Genomic DNA, 19292 nt, shown 5'->3' on the forward strand with positions numbered 1-19292 from the left:
ACAAACCACAAAAGGAAAAACAAAAAGAAGAAATGAACAAAAAGAACTACAAAGATGACTGGAAAACAAGGTTTAAAATGGCAATAAGTATATACCAATAAATAATTACTTTAAATGTTGATGGGCTAAATGCTGTGATCAAAAGACATAGAGTGGCAGACTGAAAAAAAGAAAAGACCCTACAATATGCTGCCTACAAGAGACTCACTTCACAGTGAAAGACACACACAGACTGAAAGTGAGGGAATGAGAAAATGTATTTCATGCAAATGGAAATGACAGGTAACTGGGGATAGAAATACTCATATCAGACAAAATTGACTTTAAAACAAAGTCCATAAAGAAAGACAAAGAAGGACATTATATAATGATAAAGGGAAGAATAGTATGTTACACTCATTAACATATGCACCCAATAGAGGAGCACCTAAATATTAAAACAATAATAACAGACATAAAGGGACAAATGGACAATAATACAATGATAGTAGGAGACTTTAACAATCTACTGACACCAATGGACAGATCTTCCAGAAATTAAATCAATAATGCAATGGAGGTCCTAAATGACACAATAGACCAGTTGGCCTTAACTGATATCTACAGGACACTACATCCAAATACATATTCTTTTCAAGCACACATGAAAAATTCTCTAGGATGGACCACATACGAGGTCACAAAACAAGCCTCACAAATTCAGGAGGATAGAAATTACAACAAGCATGTTTTCTGACCATAATGATATGAAACTAGAAATCAACTGCAAAAAGTAATATGGGGAAATAACAAACATATGGAAACTAAACAACATACTACTAAAAAATCCAACAGGTCAACAATGAAATCAAAGAGAAATCAGAAAATACCTCAAGACAAATGACAATGAAAATACAACATTACACAATCTATGGGATGCAGAAAAGCAGTTCTGAGAGGGAAGTTCATAGTGATATAGGCCTTCCTCAAGAAACAAGAAAAATCTCAAACACAAAACCTAACCTACCACCTAAAAGAATTGGAAAAAGAAGAATAAACAACACCCAAAGTCAGCAGAAGGAAGGACATAATAATGATAAGTGTGGAAATAAATAATATATATATTAAAAACAATAAAAATGATCAATGAAACCAGGAGCTGTTTTTTTTTACAAAAGGTAAAGTCAACAAACCTCTAGCTAGGTTCACCAAGAAGAAAAGAGAGAGGACCCAAATAAACAAAATAAGAAATGAAAGAGGAGAAATAACAACATATACCTCAGAAATACAAAAAAAAATCATAAGAGAATACTATTAACAGTTATATGCCAACAAATTGGACAACCTAGAAGAAATGGACAAGGTTCTAGAAATATATAGCCTGCCAAAACTGAGTCAAGAAAAATCAGGTAATTTGAACGGGCCAATCACTAGAAGTGAAATAGATTCTGTAATAAGAATAATAATAATAACTCCCTACAAACAAAATTCCAGGACTGGACAACTTCTCTGGGGAATTCTACCAAACATACAAAGAATTTACAACCATGCTGCTCCAACTATTCCAGAAAATTGAAGAGGAGGGAACACTCCCAAATTTATTCTATGAAGCCACCATCACCCTGTTACCAAAACCAGACAAAGACACTAAAAAAAACAAAAACAAAAAAAAAAAAGGAAAAGAAAAGAAAAAGAAAATTATAGGTCCATATCTTGATGATTATAGAGGCAGAAATTCTCAACAAAATATTAGCAAACTGAAGCCAACAAAACAAAAAAGATCATACACTACAACCAAGTGGGATTCATCCCAGGTTCACAAGGATGCTTCAACATACACAGATCAATCAATGTGATACACCACATTAACAAAAGGAAAGATAAAAAATATATGATCATCTCAATAGATGCAGAAAAACATTTGACAAAATTCAACATCTATTCATGATTAAAAACTCACCAAAGTGGGTATAGAGGGAACATAATTCAACATAATAAAATCCATTTATGACAAACCCACAGCCAACATAATACTCAAGGGTGAAAAACTGAAAGCCTTTCTGCTAAATTCAGGAACAAGACAAGGATGCCCACTCTCACCACTTCTATTCACCACTTCTATTCAACTTCTACTGGAAGTCCTGGCCACAGAAATCAGACAAGAAAAAGAAATAAAATGAGTACAATTTGGAAGGGAAGAGGTAAAACTGTCACTATTTGCAGAGGACATGATACTCCATATAGAGAACCCTAAAGTGTCCACACAACTATTATTAGAATAAATGAATTCAGCAAGGTAGAAGGATGCAAGATTAATATACAGAAATCTGTTGCATTTCTTTACACTAACAATGAAATGTCAGAAAGAGACAGCCAAAAAAAAAAAAAAATCCCATTTAAAATCGTGTCCAAAAAAATAAAATACTTATTACTCATTACTTCACTGCCTTTGGGGACACAGTTGTCAACGAGACAGCCAGCCCGGCCCTCGGGGGACTCACCACCTGGTGGGGGAGGCGGAAGTGGAGATTCAGTCATTGCCAAGGTGGTGAGCACTGTGGGAAAGGACAGAGCATCACCTCACATGTACCAGCGGGTCCACAGTGGGCAGGGGGTGGCAAGGCCTCTCTGAGGAAGTTACTTCACTGCCTTAACCAAGGCAGTGAAGTAACTACACTGAAGAGTCTAAAACATTGATAAAGGATACGAAGACCATTCGAAGAAATGGAAAGATATCCCATGCTCTTGGATGGGAAGAACTAATATTGTTAAAATGGTCATATTATCCAAAGCAATCTACAGATTTAATGTGAGCCCTATCAAAATACCCATGATATTTTTCACAGAAATAGAACAAATAATCCTAAAATTTATTTGGAACAACAAAAGATGCAGAGTTGCCAAAGCAGTCCTGAGGAACAAGAATAAAGCCAGAGGCATAATCCTCTGGACTTCAAACTATACTACACAGCTCTAGTAATCAAAGCAGTGTGATATTGGTACAATCAGGGATATACGGATCAATGGAGCAGAATAGAGAGCCCAGAGATAAACCCACACACCTATGGTCAATTAATCTGTGACAAAAGAGGCAAGAATATACAACGGAGAAAAGACAGTCTCTTCAACAAGTGGTGTTGGGAAAGCTAGACAGCTACATGTGAATCAATGAAATTAGAACACTCCCTCACAGCATATACAAAAATAAACTCAACATGGCTTAAAGACCTAAGTACAAGACATGATACCATAAAATTTCTAGAAGAGAATACAGGCATAAAATTCTTGAACATAAATAAATTGTAGCAATATTTTCTTAGATCAGTCTCCCAAGGCAAAAAAATAAAAGTAAAAGTAAACGAACTGTACTACATCAAACTTAAAAGCTTTTGCACATTAACTAAATGAAAAGACAACCTACAGAATGGGAGAAATATTTGCAAATGTTGCAACCAACAAGGAGTTAATATGCAAAATATACAGACAGCTCATACAACTAAATATCAAAAAAAAAAAAACCAAAAATACCCCAAACAGCCCAATGAAAAAAATGGCAGAAGACCTAAATAGACATTTTTCCAAAGAAGACATACAGGTGGGCAACAGGTACATGAAAAGATGCTCACAATCACTAATTATTAGAGAAATGTAAATCAAAACCAAAATGGGTTATCACCTCACACAGGTCAAAATGGCAATCATCAAAAAGTCTACAAATATCAACTGTTGGAGAGCATGTGGAGAAAAGGAAACCCTCCTACACTGTTGGTGGGAATGTGAATTGGTACAGCCACTATGAAGAACGGTGGAGGTTCCTTAAAAAACTAAATATAGAGCTATCATATAGCAGCCCCACTCCTGGGTAGATACCCAGAAAAGACAAAAACTCTAATGCGAAAAGATACATGCACCCCATGCCAAGACATGGAAACAACCCAAGTGCCCATCAACAGACAATTGGATTAAGAAAATGTGGTATATATATATATATATATATATATATAATGGACTATTACTCAGCTATAAAGAATAATGAAATATTGCCATTTGTAGCAAAATGGATGGACCTAGAGAATATTATACTTAGTGAAGTAAGTCAGACAGAAAAAGACAAATATTGTATGCTATCACCTACATGTGGAATATAAAAAATAATACAAATGAACCTATATACAAAACGGAAAGAGACTCACAGACATAGGAAAACAAACTGATATTTACCAAAGGGGAAGGGGGGAGGGATAAATCAGGAGTATGGGATTAACAGATACAAACTACTCTACATAGAATAGATAAGCAACAAAGATTTACTGTATACCACAGGGTACTATATTCAATATCTTGTAATAACCTATAATGGAAAATAATCATAAAAATATACATTATATATAATATATATATAAATGAATCACTTTGCTGTACACCTGAAACTAACACAATACTGTAAATCAAATATACTTCAATTATATATATGACAATATATTTGAGATTTTCTGGACTCTATTCTATTCCATTGTCCTATATGCCAGTACTACACTGTTTTGATCATTGTAGATTTGTAGTTAGTTTTCAAATCAGGATGTGTGAGTTCCAACTTTGTACTTTATTTTAAAACGGTTTTGATTATTCAGTGTTCCTTGAGATTCCTTATGAAGTTTAGGATGGATTATTCTATTACTGTAGAAAATGCTTGGAATTTTCATAGGGATTTCATTGAATCTGTAGATTGCTTTGTTAGTACTGACATCTTAATATTAAGATTTCCAATGTGAAAATGGAATGTCTTTCCATTTATATTTTCTTTAATTTTTTTCAATATTGTTTTGTTGTTTTCAGTGTTCACATGTTTTGCCTTTTTGGATAAATTTGTTTCTAAATATTTTTTCTTTTTGATGCTAATATAAACAGAATTGGTTTCTCAATTTCTTTTTAGTATTACTCATTGTTAGTGTATGGAAATGCAGCTGACCTTTTCTTAACCTCTTGATTGAGTATGATTGACTTAAAAATGCCATATATGTCTGATGTATACAACTTGATCAGCTTGGAGATAAGTATACACCTGTGAAATCATCACCACAATCAAGGCCATAAACTTATGCATCACCTCCTAAAGTTTCCTCTCACTCCATTCATTTATTAATTTTATTATTTATTTGTTTACTTACATATTTATCATACATTTTTTTGTGGTAAGAGCACTTAACATAACATCTACTTTCTTTGCAGATTAAGTATACCGTATATTATTGTTAACTTAGGCCTTAAGTTGTGTAGCAGATCTCCAGAACCTACTCATTTTGTGTAACTGAAACTTTGTGCCTTTTCACCAACCAATACCTCTTTATTTTTCCCTCTTATCAGCCCCTGCTAACCAATATTCTATGCTCTGGTTCTGAATTTGATTATTTTAAATTCCTCATAAAAGTAGGATAATGTAATATTTGTCTTTTTATTTTTATTTTTTTGGCTGTGTCAGGTCTTATTTGCAGCGTGTGGGATCTTTGCTGCGGCATGCTGGATCTTTCGTTTTGGCGCATGGGCTTCTCTCTAGTTGTGGTGTGCGGGCTTTAGAGAGCGTGGGCTCAGTAGCTGTGGCACACAGGGTCCAGAGTACATGGGCTCAGTAGTTGCAGTGCACAGGCTTAGTTGCCCCCGCGGCATGTGGAATCTTAGTTCCCTGACCAGGGATCAAACCCGCATCCCCTGTGTTGGGAGGTGGATTCTTAACCACTGGACCACCAGGGAAATCCCAGGATTTGTCTTTCTGTGTCTGGTTATTTCACTTAGCATAATGTCCTCCAGTTACATCCAGGTTGTTCCAAATGGCAGGATTTGCCACTTTTTAAAGGCTAATATTCTGTATTTATATACCACATTTTCTTTGCCCATTCATCTATTGACAGTCATTTAGGCTGTGTCCATATCCTGAGTATTGTGAATAATGTTGCAATGAATATGGGAATTCAGATATCTCTTTGAGACTCTGACTTCAATACTTTTGGATATATACCCAGAAGTGGGATTACTGGATCATAAGGTATTTCTATGTTTAGCTTTTTGAAGAACCTCCATAGGTTTTCCACAGTGGCTGCAACAATTTACATACCCAGCCACAGTGTACAAGGCATCCCATTTCTCAACATCCTCACCAACATCCTCACCATCCTTGTTATCTTTTATTTTTATTTTTAATTTTTTTTGGTAATAGCCATTCTAACAGGTGTGAAGTGATATCTCATTTTTTCATTTATTTGCATTTCCCTGATGAACACCTTCTCATATGCCTGTTTGTATAACGGAAGACATTTGTTTGTCTTCTTCTGGGAAACGTCTATTCAGGTTCTTTGCCCAATTTTTAACGGTTCCTTCTATATTTTGGGTATTAACCTCTTATCAGATACATCTTTTGCAAATATTTCTTCCATTCCATAGTTTCCCTTTACATTTTGTTATTTATTTCTTTTGCTGTGCAGTAGCTTTTTAGTTTGATATAATTCTGCTTGTCTATTTTTGCTTTTGTTGCCTGAGCTCTTGGTGTCACATCCAGTAAATCATCACAAAGTCCAATATTTTGCTTTTTTCATGTTTTCTTCTAAGAGTTTTATGTATAAAGGTTTCATGTTTATGTCTTCAGTGCATTTTGTGTTGATTTTTCTATATGGTGTGAGACAATGATCTAACTTCATTATTTTTCACGTGTATATCCAGTTTTCCCATCACTGTTTATTGAAGAAACTGTCCTTTCCCAATTTTGTATTATTTATTTATTTATATTTTGGCTGCACCACCTGGCTTGTGGGATCTTAGTTCCCCAACCAGGGGTTGAACCTTGACCCTCGGCAGTGAGAGCACAGAGTCCTAACCACTGGACCGCCAGGGAATTCCCAGTATTCTTGATACACTTCTCGAAGATCAGTTGACTATAGATGTGTGGACTTATTTCTGAGCTCTCTACTATGTTCCATTGTTTTATTGCCAGTACCATAGCTTTGTAATATATTTTCAAATCAGGAAGTGTAATGCCTCCCGCTTTGTTCTTCTTGTGTAAAATTGCTTTGGACATGCAGGGTCTTTTATGGTTCCAAGTGAATTCTAGGATTATTTTTTCTATTTCTGTAAAGAATGCCATTGGGATTTTGATAGGGATTGCATTGAAACTATAGATCACTTTGGGTGGTATGGATATTTTAACAATATTCTTTCAACCCATGAACATGGGATGTCCTTCCATTTACTTGTGTCTTCTTTAATTTCTTTCATCAATGTTTTATAGCTTTTAGTGTGCAAGTCTTTCACCTCCTTGATTCAGCTTATTCCTAAGTATTTTATTCTTTTTGATGCTATCATAAACGAGATTTTTTTTTTTTTTACTTTCCTTTTTGGATAGGTTTTTATTTGTGTATAGAAATGCAACTGATTTTTATGTTGACTTTTGTATCCTGCAAATTTACTGAATTCATATATTGGTTCTAAGAGTTTTTGGTGGAGTCTTTAGGATGTTCTACATAGAAGATCATGTCATCTGCAAACAGATAATTTTACTTCTTCCTTTCTGATTTGGATGCCTTTTTTTCCCTTCTTATTGCTTAATTGCTCTTTCTAGGACTTATAGCACTATGTTGAACAGAAGTGGCAAAAGAGAGCATTCTTTTTTTGGTTGTTGTTGTTTGTTTGTTTCTGATTTTAGGGAAAAACTTTTAGGCTTTCATCATTGCTCTGGATTTTTCATATATGACCTTTATCATACTGAAGAAGTTTCCTTCTATTCCTAGTTTTAGTGCATTATGTTGTGAAAGATTGTCGAATTCTGTCAAATGTTTTTTTTTTCTGCATGAATTGAGATGATCATGTGGTTTTTTTTCCCTCATCATATTAATGTGATATATTACATTGATAGATTTTCATGTGTTGAAGCATCCTTGCATTCCAGGAATAAATCCACTTGGTTATGATGTATAATCCTTTTCTATGTTTCTGTGTTCTGTTTGCTAGTATTTTGTTGAGGATTTTTGTATCAATATTCATAAGGGATATTGATCTGTAGTTTTCTTATAGTTTCTTTGTCAGGCTTTGGTATCAGGGTAATATTGACCTCATAAAATCAGAGGTGCTCTTTAACATTTTGGAAGAGTTAGAGAAGTATTTGAGTTAGTTCTTCTTTAAATATTTGGTGAAATGCACCAGTGAAGCCACCTGGTCCGCAGTTTTCTTTTTTGGGAGGTTTTTTGACTACCAACTCAATGTCATTACTTGTTATAGATTCATTCAGATTTTTTCTTTCTTCATTATTGAGTTATAGTTGATAGTGTGTTTCCAGGAAATTATTTTTTTTCATTTAGGTTGTCCAGTTGGTTGGTGTACACCTGTTATAATGTTCTCTTAAAATTATTTTTGTTTCTGTAAAATCAGTAGTAATGCCCTCACATTTATTTCTGATTTTAGTAATTTGAGTCGTCCCTCCTTTTTTCTTAGTGAGTTGAGTGAAAGATTTGTTAATTTTGCTGATCTTTTTGAAGAATCAGCTTTTTACTTCATTGATTTTTCTCTACTGTTTATCCTCTAGTCTATTTTTTCTCTGCTCTAAACTTTAATGTTTCCTTCACTTTGCTAGCTTTCAGTTTGGTTTGCCTTCATTTTGTTGTTGTTGCTGTTGTTCCTTAAGATGTAGAGTTAGGTTATTAATTTGAGATCTTTCTTCGTCTTTAACGTAGATGTTTACAGGTATAAAATTCTCTCTTAGCCTTGACTTTGCTGCATCACATAAGCTTTGATATATTGTGTTTTTATTTTTAACAAGGTATTTCGTAATTTCCCTTATGATTTATTCTTTAATACATTGGATTTTTAAGTGGGTTAATTTCCACATATTTGTGAATTTTCCGGTTTTCCTTCTTCTTTGGTATCTAGTGTCATTCCACTGTGATCAGAAAAGTAACTTTGTAGTATCTTTAAAGATCTTTAAAGATGATTTAAGTCTCTTAAAATTTATTAAGACTTGTTTTGTGGCCTAACGTATGGTCTTTTCCAAACAATGTACCATGTGCACTTGAGAAGAATGTGTACTCCACTGTTATTGAGTGGAGTGTTCTGTATTTGTCTGTGTGGACTGCCATATCAGTAAACAAAGTACGTTGCAGCCACCAAGCCATCAGCCCCTGCCGCCGACCCAGACTGTGTACCCTGAGGAAATTCAGAATCATTAAAAACAGGATACTGGCCTTAGATAGTTAAGGTGCATGTCAAAGGAATGATTTCAATGAGTCCATAGTTTTGCATCTTGCCATACATAGAAAAGTGCTAAATTCATTAACTTGAGATGTCTGGATTTTCTTTAATTAACAGTAATCTTTTGATGTTCCAACTACCTGGTTTTTGTTGCAAAACTTCTATGTATCCTGGCTCCTCCCTTACCCTCTCAGAGCAGCCCCTCAGAGCCATCTGAGAGGCTGTCTTCTGGGCTTAAGTCCTCAGAAAGTCCTAATAAAACATAATTGTCAGCTTTTAGGTTGTGCATTTTTTTCAGTTGACATCTGTTCGGTACAATTGACTTGTAGTACTGTTTAGGTTCTCTATTTTCTTATTGATCTTTTGTCTGGTTCTCCTATCTACTATTGAAAATGATTATTGAAGTATTCAACTGTTTTTGTGGAATGATTTTTCCCTTCAATTCTGTGAATGTTTGCTTCATTATATTTTGGGGCTCTTTTTGGTACATACATGTTTATAACTGTCTTGTTGAATTAACTTTTGTTTAATATATAATGTCTTTCTTTATCTCTTGTAACTTTTTAAACTGAAGTCTATTTTGTCTGAATTAGTATAGCCTACCCAGCTTTCTTTTGGTTAATATTTACAGGGAATATGTTTCCATCCTTTCACTTTCAATCTTCTGTCTTTAGAGCTAAAGTGAGTCTCTTATAGACTGTATATATTTGGATCATTTTTCTAATCCATTCTGCCTATCTCTGCCTTTTGATCAGACAGTTTAATCTATTTACATTTAAAGTAACTACACTTGAGGAACTTACTACTGTCACTTTGCTACTTAATAAAAAAGTCTTACAGTATTTGTCTCTATTACTGCCTTCTTTTGTGTTCAGCTGATTTTTTTTGTAATGACATGTTTTACTCTACTACTCCTATACATTTCTGTTTCCCCTTCATGTTATTAATGTCACAAATTATACCTTTATACGTTGTGTGTCCAATAATACAGATTTATAATTTATAAGTATTTTAATGCATTTGTCCTTTAGGTCCTGTTGGAAATAAAAAAGTGGAGTTGCTACCAAAATTAAAGTAATGCTGCCTTTTATATTGCCCATGTATTTCTTTGTCAGATCTTTCCATCTTCATACTGCTGTGAGTTACTGTCTAGCATCCTTTCCTTTCAACCTGAAGGACGACCTTTACCATTTCTCACAGGTCAGGTAGTATACAAATAAGGTCTGCTCTGCTCCCTCCAGTTCAAGGTGACAGGAAGGTGGGGACTGGGAAACAGGATGCTACCTTCTCAAGAACAAGACCACTGCCACACTGGGGAAGGAGTGGGGCGATGGCAAGTGAAAATGCCACTAAACTTTGCTGTCATATTTAGGATGGCTTTTTCTTGCTTGAATGTTTGTTTGGTTGCTGTAAACCTTTAACTTTTTTAAAGCCCCTACAAAATTAGTTCAGACAGCTTCTGGTTGTTTTCTTCATGTTTCCGTGAGAAAAGGTGAGCTTGGAACTTCCTAGTCTGCCATTTTGCCAAAATACTGTTTTTTAACCTATCAAATTTGCAGTGATAAAGAAACTGTGAAATTTATTGAGACTTTTGGCAAACTGGCACTATCATCAGTGTTGGTGACTGTGCTGGGACAGCAGTCTCTATGTGTGTGTATATATATGTGTGTGTATATGTATACATGTATGTATATATGTAAGTATATGTATATATGTGTATTAGTATATATGTGTGTATGTGTTTGTGTATGTGTGTATAAGTACACAAACACATACATAGATTATATATGTATCTGAAAAGACTTAAAATACTAGTATCATCTGACTCCTGGGAACTTAGCTTAAGGAAATACTCATGGATGTATATGCGGAGTTTTGGCTATAAGAATATTTACTGTCCACATTCTTTATAATAATGAAATACTGGCAGCAAAATTTTGTCTAGTAATAGGGGTTGGTTAAAACATATGATGGTCCACCATGCAGTGAAATGCTACATACCTAGTAAAACTCATATTGAGGAAGAATAATTTCATTGAACTAACACTATTCATTATTTCAAAACATGTTTTAAAACCAGCAGCTTATTTTTAAAAAGTATCTGACCTCCCCCACTCCAATGGCAGTCATTACTGCCTTGAATCAGGCCATTTAGCAGTTGCCCACTCCCCAGACTCTTCCTTAACCCTGGTCCTCTTAGATTTGTACCTACTTTGGGTCTCACAAACCCCTGTGGCTTTACTTATCAGCTCACATTTACAGAGCATTACCTTCTGAAATCAAGGCAGCAATTCTGAGATTCCATTTTACTGAAGGAAAGAAGGATGTGATGGATTCGCGGGAGGTTAAGAGGCCATTTACCAGGCAATGTATTAATCACTCTACAAATATTAACTCATTCAGTCCTCATAGAGAGGAAGGGACCTATTATCCTCATTTTTCAACTGAGGAAACTACAGCCCTGGGAAGCTTCTATCCTGCCCGAGCTTCCAGAGCTGGTAATTGGTAAGAGTTCAAATTTCAACCCAGGTAGTCTAGCTCCAGAGCCAAGGCTTTCAGTCACAGCTTTACTGTCTCTTGTTCTTATTAGTAGTAAAAATAATAGAGTAATGATTATTAATAATATTTAATATAACAGAAATGTGATCAACAGTGGTTTTCATTATCCAGAGCTTTTTAAGTGTTTTTACTTACAAGAGCTCACTTATCTCTGAAAACTCATTTTGCCGAGACAGGAACTGAGGCTCAAGTACCCATCGCTGATGCTGTGAAACCCACCGCAGGAATTACAGACTTATTATTATTGGTAACTAATATAATGTAAAGGATAATAAAAAGTGCCTCCACGGTCCTTAGGGCTTCACAGTGTGACCTGACACACCTTTTACAATGGGTAACCGGCTGTGAGAGGCCAGCAATTCGAGCAAGGCAGCACACCAAGTAAGATACAGCAAAGTTATCGTTTTGCTTACTAATAATAACGCCTCGTCCTCCAGAGCTAAAGAAAAGGCTTTTCTTAAGGAAATCAAACTCATATCGCAGGGAGGTGGTGACTTCACCTGGGTCCTGCAGCTGCTTCGTGGCCCCGGGGCAGTTTCTCGGCTGGTGCGGCACCGAAGGCGCCTCCCGGCGAGTCCCGGCCTGCGGGCACCTGGGCACCTGGGCAGGTGGGCGGGTCCGGGCTGCGGGTCGCGGACCGCCCCCGTCCCCAGTGCCAGCCCCGTGCCGCCCGCGCCCCCAGCGCCCCCAGGCCGCTCCAGGCCGACCCCGGGCCCCCTCCCCGTGTCTCCACCGCCCCGCACGCTCGGAGCCGATACCCGGCCTCACCCTCCTCCGGCTCCGGGCCCACTCACACCCGTCTCCGGCTGACCCGGGGCCCTCCCCGCGCCCCCGCCGCCTGGAGCTGCCCGGGCGGGCGGCCGGCGGCCGGTGCGAGGCCCCTCCCCGGCGGAGTCGCTCAGCTCGGAGGAAGCGGAGGCGGCGGCAGCGCCGAGACCTCGCCGCGCTCATGGCGTCGCCCGGGTGAGTGCGGCGCTCGCGGCCGCGCCGGGGTGGGGGGGGCTGCGGGGTGGGGGCTGCGGGCCGCCGCTGGCGGCCTTCCCCGGCCTGCGGCCCCGGACCCCCGCCCTCCCGCCCGCCCGCCAGGCCCCGCGGCCCTCTCCCGCCGACCTCGGGCGGAGGCGGCCCGGGCAGGGGCGGGCTGGGGGCGCGGGCTGAGGATCTCGGCTCCGGGGGCGGGCTCCGGGGCCCGGGGCGCGGAGGCCGGCGGTGGGGGGGGGGGGGCGGGAGGGCGTGCGGGAGCGGCAGCCCCCCGCCTCCCAGCGGCGCCCACGGCCTGGAGCCGCGGCGCCCGGTGCGCGCCCGGCGTCTGCCGCCCTGCCTTCCGCATCTGTTTTCTCCGCTTGCTCGCGTTGGAGTTGATGCTGGGTTCTCACCGCCGTTGGGATGCAGCCTGGATGTCCCCGAACGTCCGGAGCAGGGGCCGGGGCAGACCCTGCCTCGGCCTGGTCCGGGCCTCCAGCTTGGGCTGGGCCGCGGGCCCGGGTACAGTGGCTGCCCCTATTCTGACATCACCTCCATTCCACTGCCTTGGTGTGAAAATGTTCTTTCTTTTAGGAAATGATGGTGACCCACAGAGTTTGTAATTTTTTAAAAAAAATTTTATTGCAAAATAAAACCTCAGCAATTCATTATGATTACTTTTTGTTTTGGTAATTTAGTCGTGAAAGCTGGGAATGACAAGAGTTAATCCGACAGCTACGCTTCACAGAGGAGGAAAATTAGTCTCAAGGTCATTGCTTTAGTTGGTAACCGGCTTCATTAGACTGCTGTCCACCATTCAGTGTGTCTCAGACCTAGTGGTTATGGTAGCAATTCGCTGTGCATCCTCGCACGTCACAGAGGGCTTTGACTGGCGCCCGGGGTGGGGTGGGGGGAATGGTGGGCTGAGAGGCAGAGAAGGTGGATATCAGGCCCCTTACAGGTGAGGGAAGTTCACTGGAGTGAATTGGCTCAGTGCAGTGGGCCTTGATGGAGCAAGCTGGGTTTTGACTCCAGCCAAGTCATGGGCATTTCCCATCTACCTGCTGTCTTTCTGGGTTTGGGGAGGAGCAGTCAGAAGTACCCAGTACTTTGAGCTTGTCTGATTAGAATAAACATTTCATCCTTCAGAAGGCCAGGCTGTCACCCAGAGGTTCAAGGTCCTACTGGGTTCCTGGCCCTCGTGTCAGGAGAGGGTGAAGCAGGGCGCACCGGAGGCAGTAGTGGGTGCCTGAGCCTGTGTGGGTCTGCCGTGAAGCCTTTAAAAAGTGATGGTGCCTTGGGCATCCCAGCCCACTACATTAAGTCAGAGGCGGACTTAATGCTGGGCTGGTGTGCCCTTCTGTGAGCCAGTAGTCCCTAAACTGTGTCTCTGTGGAAGGTCATGTAAGTGCAGATTTGATATTTGCAGTCCCGACTATTTTTGAGGGATCTCTTGAGTCTGCAGTTGGTACTTATTTCTGAGGGGTACCCATTGCAAAGCTGAGGTCACAGCGTTTTTAGTATACTTTCTGTCATTTCATGGAAAGAACTATGTACTTATTATGGTATATACAAATTTGGGGACAGTCTACATCTCCATATGTCTGCAGGCTTTGCTGGTAGACCAGAGTCTAGCCAGGGAGACCTGGTTTCCTAAGCTTCTTTGGCCTCTCCAAGTCAGCAGACATTCAGCCTACAAGACTAGGTGCTGCAGGAACAAGTCCAGAGATTCAGGGCAGGGACGGGAGGGGAGCCGTGATTTCTGCTGGGCTGTTCACGGAGGAGCCTCCAAATCTGGTGTTCTTTTCTAAGTGACAATTTCCGTAAGAGAGTTGGGAAGGAAAGAAGAAATTCTGACAGTTTTTGAGGAGCTTACCAATGTGCTAGGCCTTATGCAAAAGAAAAGGACAAGAATGAAGGCATCAAAGGAAAAGATATATTTGAGATGACTCACAGCCCAGTGTGTTTGGAATTAAGTAGAGACAAGGCCAGAGACGGAGGCAGGGCCAGACTACAGGACCTGGCCTCCTTTTGTGGGCTTGCTGCCCACTGTTCGCTGAAGGATATTTGTCATCAGGCTCTTGGGGAATCCATGTGACAGCAGTGTGGAAGAGGCGGAGGGGACAGGAGAGATGGAGCTCATCAGCCTGCTACCGTCTACCGTCTTCTGCGGGCCTCCACTCCTTACAGCCCCCATCTCTTCTTTACTCTGCCTGCTTCTTCATTGTTGGGGTTTCCTTGGGTTCCATAGTCCATCTCTGCTAATTCCTACCTAGCACACGTTCTCTGCATGATTGCATCCATTTCTGCAGCTTTAAATGTCCAAATCAGAGGTTCTTAACCTGGGGTACACGATTCATGGGTGGGCTTCCAGGGTCCTGCATTCCCTGAAACAGTATGCGGCATTGGGGTCTGTGTGTAGTTTTCGGGGACCAAGGTCTATAGTCTTCATCATCTGCAACCTGTCTCGAAGGGGCCCCTAGCCATAGCAATTTTACAGTCTTCCATCCATACCCACCTAGAGGGATAGCAAACCTAGTTAACTGTGCAAAATATATATATATTTCAGATTGTTAATGGTAGATAATTTGAACAACAAAAAAAGTATAAAACAGAGAATAAAAATCAAGTGTAGTCTGACTTTCTGTAGACCACCACTTTAAACATTTTGGTGTCTTTTAAATTAGGCCATTATTTTTATCAGAGAGACATCCTTACAAATACAACTAGAGTCCACCCCGCTTCCCCCCAACCTCCCTGCCTATCTTAGTTAGGCAGGTATCCCGACAGACATTTTCTATCGCATTTACATGTTATATTCTTTGTTTTTCCCCCAAATTTAAAAATTTATTATTTTACGCATAACGTAAAATTTGCCACCTTAAACACTTATTTGCTCCTTTTTTACATAAATGGACTCATACTGTTCTGCAGCTTGCTTTATTCACCCAGCAGTATGCTTTGAAATGCTTTTCATGTGAGAACAAAGAACAGATCTACCTAAAACTTGACATTTATATAATATTCTGGGTCATGGTTATGTTATTTAGTTAAGAATGTTTTCAGTTTTCTTTGTAAGATAATGCTGCACAATTGGTGTCTCCCTCTGGACATGCACAGTGGTTTTCTGAAGTAGGTACAAAGAACTGTGGTCAGAGGGCCAGCCCATTTTTTTAGCTGATACTACCAAAGTATGCTTATAAATGATTGTACCACCTTCCCCTTCCACCACCACATTTTAAGGGCTCTCTCCACCTCCCAACATGTGATGACAAAAGACTTTAAAAGTTTTGCCTGTCTGGTGGAATTATTGAGTCAAGAAATAGGAAGCTAATGGCATCTTTATTCACCCCATGTTCAAAGATAGAAACTTCCTCCCTGACTCCTATATTCCTTCAGAAATAGTCAGTCCTAATTTCTTTGATCCGGTTGCTAACATCGAATTCTAACTATCCATATCCCGTAAGTAAACTCTTACCTTCAGGTTTTTGTTTCAGAAAATGTGGTCATCGTAGCACTTAAGTAGTCTCTGCACTGGGCCAGGAGTGATGTAATGAGACCTGTCCTGGAGTCAAAGTGTGGGAGGCAAGGAGCCCCACCAAGCACCTCACCTGCCCTCCTGGCCACTCCCTCAGGATTCATCTCCCTTGGAACTGAAAGCACTCCCATTAACATCCACTGGACATTTAAAAGTACGCCGGACTTAACTTCAACCTTTTGTCTTCCCTGTCCAGGAAGATTCTCTCCCAACACCAACATTTTGTGGGGAAGGAAAGGATCCTGGGCTTCCCCTTCTGGGAAGGGCTCAGCTTTCCCACTGAAGCCTCGCCTGGTCCAAATGGGCCACAAGAGCTCCAAGCTCTTCACAATGGGTGGAGGATGGGTCCTCTAGCCAGGCCAGGGGTGGGGAGGAAAAGGCCCACAGATCACATTGTGGGGAGGAGACACTGAGCAAGTCAGGCAAGGTATGTAACTGCTCCTGGGTGAGGTCCAACAGGAGCCCTTAGCCTCTGCTCAGGAGCTGCTGTGGCTTCCAGAGAACACACATGGCTTTGCCAGCAGGATGCAGACTTTGCTCTTCCCCAGTAGATCTGGGATTGCCCAGTGAGCCAGCAAGCACCCCAGTGTGTCCCCACTGGGGAAAACGAGAGAACTGGGAGGGGTGTTGTAGCTGAACCATCCCTGGCTCTGCAGGGCAGCTCACCGAAGCCCACTTACCTCCTTGTAGGTGGCAGATGTGCCAGTGCTTCATCAGATGGAGTGCCGTGTGGCGAACCCCTGCCCCAGCTCAAGGAGAGCCTCTTCTTATCCACAACCACGAGCCCCCGGCAGGGGCTCTCCAGTCCAGGGAATGTTCTTTTAAATTTAGATCCTGCCTGCTTCCAAAGAGTGTATTGTTAGGCCCTGTTCTAAGTGCTTTTGCTTATATTATGTTATTTAATCTTCACGACAACGCTATAGTAAGTCCTGTTATTATCCGTATTGTATGGATGAGGAAATTGAGGCCCACCTAAGCAGTTTAAGTTAAAACTTGATGCCAAATGACCCCATTATGGATAGTCGGTTTAAATTTGGTTCCTGAGGCAGGACAAAAATGTTGGACACAGTACTTTGTTCTGATCACAAAGCACATGCAGTGTCTCTGCGGCACGCTCGGGATGAAACTGAAGTAAGGATGTACTCACTTGGTTTGTTGTATTCACTTCGTTTGTCTGTATTAGCAGAGTGGTTGTACTTTCAATTATGCCTTTATGAAATACGGCTGAATGTGGAATAACTTGGACGCGGCTCTTTCTTTTAAAGAAGAATTCCCTCCGGGAGGCTGTACGTTCTGAGTGAGACCACCTGCACGTAGTTCAGACGTGGTGGTTCTGTCCTAGATTCTCCGCGTTGTAACTTTTTATAAAATTGTAAGTTGCCTTACTTTTAAAAACAAGTAATATATGCATATGGTAAAAATTTCAAAAGGTATAAAAGGAACATAAATGTAATCTCAGGCACCTTGCCCCCTGTTCCTGTCTGAGAAGCTGGCATCCTCCTTAGAGAAGCATGCCCCCGGGAGGTAGGGCACAGTGTGGATTCGTGTCCTCCTCCTTGTTCTGTTTTAAACCCAGAATGCCTTTTGGAGATGTCTTTTTTATTTATTTATTTATTTATATTTATTTTTGGCTGTGTTGGGTCTTCGTTTCTGTGCGAGGACTTTCTCTAGTTGGGGCGAGCGGGGGCCACTCTTCATCGCGGTGCACGGGCCTCTCACTGTCGCGGCCTCTCTTGTTGCGGAGCACAGGCTCCAGACGCGCAGGGTCAGTAGTTGTGGCTCACGGGCCCAGTTGCTCCGCGGCATATGGGATCTTCCCAGACCAGGGCTCGAACCCGTGTCCCCTGCATTGGCAGGCAATTCTCAACCACTGCGCCACCAGGGAAGCCCGGAGATGTCTTTTGTTACTTTGTTTCTGTTTAGATTCTTGGCTCCTTCTCATGGATTTGCAGATCTTTGTACATTGAGAAAACTAACTTTCATTGTTTGTGTTACAAATGCTTTTCCTTTGTTATTTACCTTTTGACTGTATGAAGCCTTCCCTGCTCTGAGATCTTTTTTTTAAGTCTTTCATATTTCTTTCAGTGCATTTTTGGTTTCATTTTCTAATTTAACTCTTAGATCCAGGTAGTTTTCATTTTGGTGAAAGGAGTAGTAGGGATTTACCTTTATTTTTTCCATGTTGTTGTAATTCAATAATCACCAGATACTTAGAGCTGCCTGGATCAGGGACAAAATTCCCACCTGTATTTGGGCCTGTTTCTGGGCTCTTCTTTTACTGAACTCTGTCTATTCATGAACCAGTGCTACAGCCTTAACTTACTGTGGCTTGTACTATGTTTTACTGTCTCGCAGGTTTTGTCCGCCTTCATTACTGTTCTTTTTCAGAATTTTCCTGATTATTATTGCACAAATATTTCTGAATAGAATCAGCTCCTCTGTTTTCAAACCTAAATTCACTTATTGGTTAATTTAGGGAGAATTGACTTTAAAATGATAGTGAGCCTTTCTTTCCCCAAAGGATATGGCTTTTCATTTGTCCAAGTCTTTTACATTCTTTAGTATTTAGAAATTCTTTTCATACAGATGTTGCACATTTATATGTGTATTCGTAAATTTTTTCTTGTCGTTACTCTAAATGGGAGTCTTCCTTTCACATCGCTAAACTTGTTTGTATACAAGAAGGCAATTGGGTTTTTTAAAAAAATGTTTTGTATGTCCCCAGCTTACTGAATTCTCTCATTGCTCACAGCCGTTTTCCAGTTGATCTCTTAGTTTTTCCGCATCATCGTTTCTTTCTGTTATCATGGATAAATAGCAAGGTGCTTCTGCCTTTGTCGTTGGCAGGCTGTGTGTCTGTAGGAAGGGAGCCAGCAGTGGTCTTGTGGATACATTGTGGAGTGCTGCCTTCCCTAAGCGGCCGCAGCCCTCTGCGGCCCCCGTGTTGCTCAGCATCTCCACGGAGGTCCTGCACGCGTCTTGGGCCAGAACATGAGCGCTAGCTTGCTCATGGTCCCGTCACGCT

The 19292-nt window shown here is 40.6% G+C and overlaps 1 protein-coding gene across 4 annotated transcripts in view; it reads left to right on the forward strand.

Moving 5' to 3' along the window:
* LOC309632291 (up-regulator of cell proliferation) overlaps nucleotides 1–19292 on the forward strand; it is a 99115-nt gene that overhangs the window by 53998 nt on the left and 25825 nt on the right. The window contains exon 1 of one of the 4 annotated variants that reach the window (XM_082399627.1): nucleotides 12606–12729. The exons of the other annotated variants lie outside the window; for them this stretch is intronic. Coding sequence (XP_082255753.1) covers nucleotides 12716–12729 — 14 coding nt within the window. The 5' untranslated portion in view covers nucleotides 12606–12715. Of the gene's footprint in view, nucleotides 1–12605; nucleotides 12730–19292 lie in introns of those variants that run through there. 4 annotated transcript variants of the gene reach the window in all.

The sequence above is a fragment of the Balaenoptera borealis genome, assembly GCF_965194805.1.
Source record: "Balaenoptera borealis genome assembly, chromosome: 7".
Taxonomy (NCBI): domain Eukaryota; kingdom Metazoa; phylum Chordata; class Mammalia; order Artiodactyla; family Balaenopteridae; genus Balaenoptera; species Balaenoptera borealis.